Source organism: Ranitomeya imitator, chromosome 2, assembly GCF_032444005.1.
Source record: "Ranitomeya imitator isolate aRanImi1 chromosome 2, aRanImi1.pri, whole genome shotgun sequence".
Taxonomy (NCBI): Eukaryota; Metazoa; Chordata; class Amphibia; order Anura; family Dendrobatidae; genus Ranitomeya; species Ranitomeya imitator.
Genome location: NC_091283.1, coordinates 459858661 through 459869797, shown reverse-complemented (window position 1 = coordinate 459869797; position 11137 = coordinate 459858661). Strand labels below are relative to the sequence as shown.

Sequence of the window (11137 nt, the reverse complement as noted above, 5' to 3'; positions counted from 1 at the left end):
CCAAAACTTTTGCCAGTATGGGGCCCTGAAATTCCTAGTGACAGTCTGTGAGGATAATGTATAATATAAGTTTTAGTTTCTCTTGCCAGCACATATAGGGTGGGCATTGACCCCCCTTCACTTTGTGTTTTGCTTTCTGGAATGTGTGTGTAGAAGAGGTTTTATTGCTCTAGCTGTAAATTCCAGGGTCCAGGCAATTGCGCTGGTGTAGGCTCAAATCTCCCTCCAGCTTGAACTGGTATAGAATTTCTCTAAAGACAGGAAGTTCTTTGTTCTGATATTGTAAGATATTGGGCCAACGATTTTGGCCAGGAAAATAATAAGTCCATTTTGCGAATCTCCATCGGCGGATCTATCAGCCACTGTATGCGCGAGCCTCTAATTCCAACAGGTAAAAAAGTACGGATTTCTCCCGACCTGTGTGTCCCAACTAGCCCGAACTTGGTACTAATAGAAAGCCAATTGTAAAATAAGAAGAATGAGGGGTGTGCTGGGATTCTGACATGTTCTGGAGCGGAGATACGAGCATTATACAAATTTGTGTTAAATTTGGTAAGTCTGAGGAGAGGGGAGGGTCTGAGGAAACCAACCCTTTTAGTGATGTCACCAGGCTGAGCTATAAGCCCTTACTGCTAGACCTGATGAACTGGGATATTTGGGAACTCCGCCCACTAGCCTGGTTGCCTGCAATGTCCTGAACACATGTAAGTGTTAATTTCTCATTTAACCCCTGTTAGTTTTATAATTACCTTGTACATATTTTCAATTGTCTCTTTTGTAACATCCTTGTAATATTTTTTATAAACACTGCCTTATCTTTCAGAGTAAAATATCTAAATTACTAGTTTCGTTCTTCCTGCTCTAAAATGTACCCTAAATCTTCTGAAGGGAATTACGCTACTGTTTTGGGTTAGCTTCGGACCCGTTTAATCGAAGCTGGTGGCAGCATACCTTGTTCTGTGCCTTTGGGAGTCGTTGTAGAGACGGCGGCATTGATAATTATTGTTCCTGCCTGAGTGGGAGTAGTTATATCACCTCGCTGCAGCATGCCCAGTAGCCAGTACAAAGCAGGCAGCCTTTCTGGCGACGAATTACCTTAGGTGCAGTACCTAATCTGACCTGAGGGTAAGTGGGGCGCCAGAGAGCTGCAAGTTTTCAAGCAGAACTGAAAAGTGGGATATACATAAATCCCTGCAGTTCGTGGTATATTGAAGAGCAGTGGGATAACTAAAATAAGCCCCTGCTCTAAACTGATAGGCCAATAGCCTTGTGTGTGTTTTCATCACAGTGTAGCAGTGGAAGGATAACTAAGATAAGCCCCCCTGCACATGTGATAGCAGTCTGTTGGCCTAAAGTCACCCCGATCCGTGACGTAGGGGTGATGGTCATGGTGTGAATCGTGACACAGTCCTGGCTACATATGTGTTGGCCTTATCTCAGACATTCTGGTTCAGACTCCATTTCACAGAAGAGGAGATGCACATAGAATAACCAAGATGGGAGTCAGGATAGATAAATAACTTCTGCTCTCACAATTATATGCGCTAAAGAAACACTCCCATTAGAATTAGCGAAACCTGATGTGTATATGTAGTGTAATGTGTGTGTATTATTATACTCACTGACCGCTTTTTTCTCCGGGGTCCAGCGCTGCTCCACTCTTCTTCTGGGTCATGTCGCGGCTATTCCATCTTTCCGGATCACCCTGGGGTTTATGTGAGACGGAAGTGGCTTTTACAATCTAAGGGTATGTGTCCACGTTCAGGCTTGCTTCATGATTTGGTCAGGATTTTATGCAGGTAAAATCCTGACCAAATTTGCACCTGAGGTCTCTGGCAGGTCACCTGCGGTGTTCTTGCGTGTTTTGCTCATTGTAACGACATGCTGCGTTCTGAAAAGACGCGCTGCATGTGCGTTTTTGCGGCCATGCCGCATGCGTTTTTTACTGCATAGTGGAGATGGGATTTTATTAAATTCCCTCCACTATGCTGTAACATCTGGACGCAGCGTTTCCTGAACGTGGAAACATACCCCAAGTCTATGGAGCGTCAGAAGGAGGGTACAAAGGCTTATATTGTACGAGTGACTACCGGCTCACACCTAAACCCCCAGAGTGCGCTGACAAGTCAGAATAGTCGTCACATGACCCAAAAGAGTACCGGAGCGGAGCTGGACCCAGGAGGTGATGGCAATTGGTGAGTATGTAAGTACACTACACTATATGGACATTCACATAGGTTTAGACCACAAACAATGTTAATCGCACTGTTTCTTTAAAAATTTTTAAAATAATAAACTACCCCTCAAAGCTTTTTAATGTTTGTGCAAAATTGTGTAGATAAGAGTATTCATTATTTTACTAATTGATATAATTAATAATGCAATATCTTTATAGCCTTTACACGATTATCTGCGCCTGCGCATACAAAAACAAAAAACTACAGAACAGGGCATTCTGGGAAATTTATCCTATTTACGTCACAGCCACTAGAGGTAGCTTTGCTTCTACTGCTTGGTGGCGCGGCCATGTTTGCGAAGTGCAAATGTGCTCCACGAAAATGGCGACGGGCAAGGTTGCAGATTAGTAAAGTGTGTGGAGGATGGGACGGGCAGGAAGGTGAGCAGCAATGGCGCAGCTGGAATTGTTGCTGTCGATGCGTTATGTCTGCATTTTATGTCTGCATAGCAGCCGTAATGAGAGGAACAAGTCCAACATGGCTGTGATAGTTCTACCTATGAAGCCAGTGCCTGTCCGGCTGCAGTGCAGTGGTTCTGTCGTGTCCAGCAATGCTGGTACTTATAGTTCCCTGCAATATTATGTATGTGGTGCATGCGTTATTTACACTTCTTTAGTGACAGCCTCCTTTAAATAAGTTTATTTCCTGTAATTATTATAACCGAATAGTTCTCTGCTTGCTTGGAGTGAATGGAAGCATTTTTGTTGGCCATAAACATTCCCATGTTGCCTATATTGCAGAGTCTGGCCGGCGACATAAGACACTGGTGTTCATGTGGAAAACAAGTATGGGCCCACTTCATGTTTCGTCTGTTTCTCATCTGTGCCTCTATATAAGTCCATTTCATTGTGGGCGAAGGTTTTGTTCATGGGCGATTCATCAATTGTGACTTTTAAAGTCGCAACACGTACTCCAGTCTGCAGCGCTCACCTCCCCGTTGTAGTGAAGCATGTGACTTGTTGCTGTTCTATAAGTTAGTGTAATAATAAATGGCACCATCATATGCTGCAACGCTTTACAACATCATCATCATCATCATCACTGGGGCTCACAATCTAGACTCCCTATCGGTATATGTGTTTGGAGTGTGGGAGGAAACAGAAACATGGGGAGAACACACAGACTCCTTGGTGGGATGGAACCCAGGACCCCAGCTGCAAACCAGCAGTGCTAACCACCGAGCTTCCGAAAAAGCACTAAAGGCCCTAAAAGGCTTAAAGAGTAACTAAACTGTCATTTTTTTTCCATTACTGTTGTACATCATCAATGCCGCTGAAGGCAGGTGCGCAGACTGGGGAAATTCAGGGGTTTTGAAGCCACTTGCATGTTTTTTTTTTTTTTTTTTACAGGATTCAAGACAAATCCCCTAATAAAGTTATTTGCAAAGTTTCATAACTTAACATCCAGGTCAAAATCATTAAAAAAAAACACTTTTATTTAATCTTTAACCCCCTTCACAACATCCGCCGTACATGTATGACACCAGTTGGAAGCAGCCATACAGTAGATCCCTTCTGTAGAGAAATCCGCAGCCTGGTTATTGTTTAATCATCAACAGAAGTTTCGGTTTCCTACGCTTTTGGTGCATTGTGGCAGTGCTGTGGGTAGAGTCTTCTGCTCAGCCTCGGACCCTCCGCTCACGTGTTTTTATCTTCTTCCTGTTTTAAATTCATGCTGGCGCCATCCTAAGCACAAGCGGCACATGCTCAGGTTGATTTTGCGGCGGTCTTTAGTAAAATGGCAGCACATGTGCCTATTTATATCTTGGCTCATCATGACACTTGGCTAGGACAGCTCTGGTGCAAAATTTAAAAAAGAAGATTCAGGCACTAATGACAGCGGAGGGGCCAGGGAAGAGCCGAAGACCCTACCCACAGTACCACCCCAATGCACGGAGAGCTTAAGAAAACGAAACTTGTAGTGATGAGTAAACAACAACTAGGCTTTGAATTTTTTCAATGAAAGGATCTATTAAATCCGTGTAATAGCGCCATTATGGCCATACCTATAGGATAATCCTGATGACAAGATTTGTTGGAAAGCTCAACTTCCACATTGGGATTGGCACAAGAGCGTGCTCCCTTCCTTCTTTCTATGCCAGCATGTATCAGAGTGTGAAGGTGGTGAGCTCAGCTCATTAGCTAAGCCAGCCCCCTTCTCTGAATCCTGACTGGTGCTCTTTGTGTCATTTTATGTTGTAGGTAGCCATGCAGAACATGCAGCTTTTGGCCCGGTTCTTTGGGCTGACTTATCCGTTACCGCTGTGCAGAGATGTTACTTCCCGTACTATATCTTTTCGCGATTTGTGGTTGGCTTCTCCCTCATCACATTGTCGTCTTCTCTCTACTGGATCCTCCGTTTGTTCCAAGTCCCGGAACTTAGTTAGTCGCAAGAAAGATGTGACTGAGAAGAAGCTGGTGAGTCCAACTCTGAAACCCAGACTAGTTCATATTTGGTGGATTTTCCTATATAGAACTAATTTTAGATTTCTGTTTTTTATCCCAGACCCGTTATTTTGTTGATCATCGTAAAGTCCGTGTGCTGGGAGGCACTGGTGGAGACGGAGCTTCCTGCTTCCACAGTGAACCAAGGAAGGAGTTTGGAGGACCAGATGGAGGAGATGGTGGAAATGGAGGACACGTGATATTTAAAGGTAACCGACTGTCAATGTTGTGGACTAATTGGGCCATCACCAGTAGATCATATCTGACCAGTACGTGAACTTTTGCTGCCATCATTTTTTTTTGTTTCTGATCATTTAATTTTCTATATGCAGCGTCATTGCATACTTGTGTCTCCATGGTAACCGACTACAAACAAGCATTTTGTAGTCTGATGTCTGAGTCATGTGTCTTACCCCCCCATATATGAATTCATCAATTCCTATGTATTCGGGGCACCTTCAGACTAATTGTCAGTGACATTTCCTAGATTGTCACCTTGTCTCCTGTTTTTTTTCTCTAGTGGACCATTGTGTAAAGTCACTCTCCTCCATTGCTTCGGTGTACCAAGGATATCAAGGGGAACGTGGGCGTAGCAAGAATTGTTATGGAAAGAGTGGTGACACCCTATACATTAAGGTGAGCAGGGTGGACACATACATATGAGCTGATAGCGTGGGATTATCTGCCCTTACAAATGACGTATCTTCAGCAGATCCCTTCGACACTTAATATATATTTTGACTGGATAGATGTGAGGACACCAATCATTGGGACGAGTTATAAATTCTTGCATAGTCACCTAGTTGGTGTCTCTCTACATTGTCAGGTCCCTGTTGGAACGCTGGTGAAGGAGGATGGGGTGACCCTCGCTGATCTTTCCACACCTGGGGAGGAGTTCGTTGCTGCTTATGGAGGAGCCGGAGGAAAAGGTAACAGATTCTTCCTCAGCAATGAGAACCGAGCTCCAGTGATGGCCACACCGGGTGATCCAGGAGAAGAACGGTGCCTGCATCTGGAACTGAAAACTATGGCTCATGCCGGCATGGTGAGGGTTAATAGAGTCTGCCCAGATTTCATTTTTTTTTTCTGTGCAGTCTCTAGTGTGTGTTATCCCTGCTCAGTGAGGTAACTTTAAAGTTTTCAGAGACCCAATGCAGTTTACAACAGGACCCCTTCTATCTCCAGTCTCTAATAGTACTGGTCTTCTCATTTAGGCGAAAGGGATCTGTTGATCCACCTTAAGCTCTATGACCATAGTATGACGGCAAGTGCTGCACCCACCATAATTACACTCATGGTATTTCTACCCAAAAGCACCTCTACTGAGATCATGTATATAATAGCACAGGGTTCCAGTGTGCAGACCAATGCGTGGTCTTAAATATAGCTATTGCTGTTTATGTACTTTAAAAAATGCAATGGCCCATCGCTATTACAGCGACAGTCACGATGCCCCCATTGCTATTACATTGGCTTTCACAGTGCTCCATCTCTATTACAGACAGCGGCACTCATAGTGCCCCATCGCTATTACATCGGCATTCACAGTGCCCCCATTGCTTTTACAGCGGCATTCACAGTGCCCCCATCGCTATTACAGCGGCATTCTCACAATGCCCCCATCGCTATTACAGCGGCATTCTCACAATGCCCCCATCGCTATTACAGCGGCATTCTCACAATGCCCCCATCGCTATTACAGCGGCATTCTCACAATGCCCCCATTACAAAGTTGGTAAGATATTGTCACGATACAGCTGTCAGGTGACCTGGGACCAGGAACTCCTTCCCTGTCCCTAACACAAGGGGGCGCCCTAGCTTGTCCTATTCCCCGGTATATTTCTGAAGGTGAAGATGCTGGGGCTGCCACCCTTGCCTTACCTTCTGAGTTAGCCCTCCATCTGTTCTCTTCCCTCACCCAGGGAAGAGGGGCGCTACTGTGTACCGCAGTACACTAACCCGACAAACAAGGCTACACAAACAAGGGTTAACTGACAACACCAGGGGAAAGGAGAGGGGCTCATACTCCATATCTGGTGGTCTTTTCACATTATTCAAAAATTTGGGAACATCGTTTCTCATATTTTAAAAGAAGTGATGCATATTCACATAAAATAAACACCGGAACATATCTTCCTAATTCTACCGACAGTTCCAAATAACAAACATGTATCTAGGCTGGTCTCCTTCATTCTCGCAGCTGGTAAGCTTCTGATACCCACGTTATGGCGCTCACCCAATATTCAAGCAATACTCAGTTGATACGTAAAATTGACCAATTGTACCATACTGAGGAATTGGCAGCGCTTTCTACCCATAAACTTTCCTCCTTTTCGAGTGTCTGGAGTCCTTGGGTAATAATAATCTTTATTTTTATATAGCGCTAACATATTCTGCAGCGCTTTACAGTTTTGCACACATTATCATCGCTGTCCCAAATGGGGCTCACAATCTAAATTCCCTATCAGTATGTCTTTGGAATGTGGGAGGAAACCGGAGTACCCGGAGGAAACCCACGCAAACATGGAGAAAACATACAAACTCTTTGCAGATGTTGTCCAAGGTGGGATTAGAACCCAGGACTCCAGCGCTGCAAGGCTAACCACTGAGCCACCGTGCTGCCCCAACGTATAGTAACTTATAGGAACTCTAAGTTCATGTCTCTTTGTGTGCCAGACCCCACTCCTGTATCTTAGACATTATTGATTTTCCAACAGACCTTTTTCCTCCTCTTTGCACTCCTTCCCGTTTACCCCCCCCCCCCTTCCCAAGTTATATTTACCCCCTCATGTTTGTTGTTTCTAGTTGCTCACTTAACTCACTTTTGATTATTTATGATTTCTAAAATTTGTAGTTATTTAACTCTGCACGTTTGTGTGACAATAGTAACCAAGAATCCTTCATTAATAATGCAATGATTGAGGACTTTTTGTAAACTGGTCAAATTGACTGATGACATCTTTACATCTGAGTTTCTTGAGATATTTTTGATTATTGTATGATTTGCTGTATCTTTCACGTTTACCCTACTTGATTTATATGCCGATGTCATTTAACTCTGGATTCTTAATAAACAAAACATTTAAAACAAAACAAAACTGAAAACACCAGCTATACAAATATACACTCACATATAACAGAGGAATGCACCGTGGAGGATTGGCAAAAAAAACAGAGGAGGGAAGGGAATTACCACACTTACAAACCCACGCAACAGTCACAGGTAGCTCCTCTAAAACTCCCCATAGGGAACACCTCTCCTAAGCCATGCTGCAAAAGCTAGCTCTGACATGGGTTTGAATCAGTGCCAGATTATAAAAGGGATGGGAGTGGGTAACTGAGCTTAGCTGAGAGCTCTAGAGTTTCCAACAAGGCCGATTAACCCCTGTTCTGCCAAAATAAATAAACACCATTAAAACGTCAGAGAATTGCTTCTTCTCAGTGCTGGAGTAGGAGCAATCAGACGCTGTTATCTTCTGGCTCCTCTCTGTTGCGGTTACCCTGTGACAGATATATTACACAGTTTCTTATTTTCATGTGTACTAGTGATTTATAAAATTCAGATTAAAATTACAGATACGCTTTAACTTTTCATGTCTCTGCTGAATGGAGAAAGGACTATCTTGTATCAAATATGGATGTGCCCTGATCGCCTTAATTTCTCAGCATTTCTTCCTTTGAGCTAATGACAATTTTGTTCGGTCAGTCAGAAGTAAAGTTATAGGTAACACATTTTCCTGTTTTTAGGTTGGATTTCCTAATGCCGGCAAGTCGTCTTTGTTACGCCTCCTTACAAATGCCCGTCCCGCTGTGGCTGCCTATCCATTCACCACCCTCAATCCTCACGTTGGGGTGATCAATTACCAAGATTATGAGCAGATAGCGGGTGAGTGACCCTTATAGAGCAGCTTTTGGGTTTGTGTTAAAATAAAATAAGGAGCTGGTAATGTCTGCTGAACTCTGACAATCCCTCCTTCTCTGAGATAAGGGCACCAGATGCTCCACTTACTGGGTACAATTTTTGCTATCAAACCTGCTCATTTAATAAAACAAGTAGTATATCTGTACAAAGTCTATTAAGATTCCTGCTCCATATAAAATAATATCGATAAATTAAATATTCATTCTGACAAGTAAATTCAAACATTCCTTTTGTAACGCCAAAATCAGCCACTTGGTGGCGCTATAGTGCTGTCTTTGTTTTCCTTGAAAATGGACTCTGGTGCTAATTTCTCCCTTTTTTTTTTTTGCTTAGAGTGTTACAGGTAGAAAGATTATTGTCTATAATGTTTTAGGCCATAAAACCTAACAAGATTTGAGGTGTAAAGAAAAAATGCCCTCATTACTAAATGTGTAACTATTCTTTCTTTTTGGTATCTTAGTGGCTGACGTTCCAGGCATCATAGAAGGAGCCCACCAGAACCGGGGTCTGGGACTAGCTTTTCTCAGACACATCGAGAGGTGTCGGATTCTACTGTACGTGCTGGACCTCACACACCCGGAGCCATGGACTCAGCTGAGCTCTTTACAGTATGAACTGCGCCAATTTGACGAGAGTCTTCTACTCCGTCCCCATGTCATTGTAGCCAACAAATTGGACCTTCCTAATGCCAGAAAGACCCTGGAGGTTCTGCGGGGGAAGGTAAAAGGCAGGATCGTTGCAGTGTCCGCCTTGACTGGGGATAATGCTGAAGAGCTTATACTTCATCTACGAGAGTTGTATGATGGGCACAAGCCAGAAGGAAAGAAAGATGAGTCTTACAGGGGCTGGTGAAGACGTCTGTAACAAATGTGCTTGATGTGGGTTGGCTACAGATGGACCTGGGCTTTATCTTGCCTCCAGGATGGATTGGCCATGTCTGTTCTGTCTCGTCTTCATCCAGTCTAATTTACTGAATCCTTTTCTTCCTGTAATACAGGAGATTTTTATTTCGTGCCCGATTTCATCTGCATCTTTACTGCAATACATAAACCACTGTGTGGAGATGAGCACGGTGAGATGTGAGCACTAGGTCAGCCACTAGGAGGCACGATGTACAAAATACATTTTAAAACAATTGTGTTATAAATGAATAACAGCGAAACAATCCTCCTAATCTCTCCCAGTGTATTTCATATTTGCAGAAATTTTCACAATAGTAGCATTTTTATAAAAAACTATTTAGAACACAAAATTACAACATTATGGAGATTTTGCTTTACTTGCTGTTAAAGAAGCAATCCTCCTATCAAAATGTTTATCCTCTTTATATACCGCAATCTTCATATTCTATAGTGCTGTGCAATTACAGTTGCTCACTTTGCCTTTCTGCCCAGTTAATTCTTCTCTTTTCCATTAGGTCTATGACATCAAGTGATTAAAACTGACATTCTGAATCCTTCTACGTGATATGTAGAAACAGGAGGTCAATTTTCCCTGTATGAGTAATAAGTTACCGCAAAATTCCCTGGCAGGTGAGAGAGAGAGCAGCTTGGTCAGGAGTTGAAGAGGGCAATGATTTCTGAAGGGAAAAGAGGCTTCCTATTTCTACATACAGCAGAGAAAAGAGAATAATTAGCTGGGTAGAAAGGTAAAATGAGCAATTGTAAATACACTGCTATGTAATGTGATGACTGTAATATATTAAGAGGATAAAAACTTTGCTTGGAGGAGTGCGTCTTTAATTATATGAGATTATAATAACCACTTTGTGTCAAGACAAAGTTGATGTACTTTTGTACAGTGGATTTCTAAATCCCATTTCCTTAAAAAGCTATTTCTATGTGTTTCTTGCTGGCAATGCGATAGTAAAATGTGAGGAATTGCATAGATTAAGGCTCCTATTACTGTGCTCCGCTGCCCCACTGTGTCATGGGGAGGCTCTTCGCCTTCCTTACTTAGTTCTCTCTAGCAGACAATCACAGCGAGGGAATTTTCTCATTGTCCAGAGACTTGTCCGAGCCTACGCCTGTAGAATATGACTTAATTTAGATAAGCAAAGTCGTAGTTGATCATCAAACATGTCTGTCTGGTGTTTCTTCATTCCATTTAAGAGCCCATAAAATTATTTATTTTTAGTCTGTGGCTAAAAACATGTAGCTCATTAGTGAGAAAGAAGTAGTACTATTTAAACAGAAGCTAGTGTGAAAGATAGCCAGGGCCGTAGTCATAGCCGAGGATTGTGGTATATAGGTACCCTGGCCTCCCATCACATTTAAAAAATATAAAATACCAGAGCGAGGGTACCACCCTAAATAGAAAGAGACTACCAAATATAAGTAAAGCTATATAACATAAAATATAGTATAGTAGTCCTAGGTGGTGGTAGCACTATATAGTAGCTAAATCTATTACGGGGGCAGGACTAAAATTATATATAGGACAATCGGGGGAAAATAACCAAGAGGAAAAAACAGAAAGAAAAACCCGACAAAAAGTCCAATATAATTAATGTAAAATCATGAAAGTTTATTAAT

The 11137-nt window shown here is 42.7% G+C and overlaps 1 protein-coding gene across 2 annotated transcripts; it reads left to right on the top strand.

Moving 5' to 3' along the window:
• Positions 1 to 2522: 2522 nt before the first annotated feature.
• On the top strand, positions 2523 to 10492 carry MTG2 (mitochondrial ribosome associated GTPase 2). Of its 2 annotated transcripts, none has more exons than XM_069751194.1 (7): positions 2523 to 2617; positions 4439 to 4654; positions 4743 to 4890; positions 5202 to 5317; positions 5508 to 5726; positions 8429 to 8567; positions 9064 to 10492. In XM_069751194.1, the coding sequence occupies exons 2-7, from the start codon at positions 4445 to 4447 to the stop codon at positions 9453 to 9455; spliced, it is 1224 nt and encodes a 407-aa protein (XP_069607295.1). In that variant the 5' UTR covers positions 2523 to 2617; positions 4439 to 4444; the 3' UTR covers positions 9456 to 10492. The 2 variants fall into 2 exon arrangements, with proteins under 2 accessions (XP_069607295.1, XP_069607294.1); XM_069751193.1 differs by lacking the exon at positions 2523 to 2617 and adding an exon at positions 2626 to 2819.
• The last annotated feature ends 645 nt before the right edge of the window (positions 10493 to 11137 follow it).

Excerpts from the sequence above, each read along its gene's own strand:
- MTG2 (XM_069751193.1), top strand. The coding sequence starts at position 2,628 with ATGGCGCAGCTGGAATTGTTGCTGTCGATGCGTTATGTCTGCATTTTA. Across the intron at positions 2,820-4,438 it reads ATAGTTCCCTGCAATATTAT|GTAGCCATGCAGAACATGCA; the intron begins GTATGTGGTGCA and ends TTTATGTTGTAG. Across the intron at positions 4,891-5,201 it reads AGGACACGTGATATTTAAAG|TGGACCATTGTGTAAAGTCA; the intron begins GTAACCGACTGT and ends TTTTTTCTCTAG.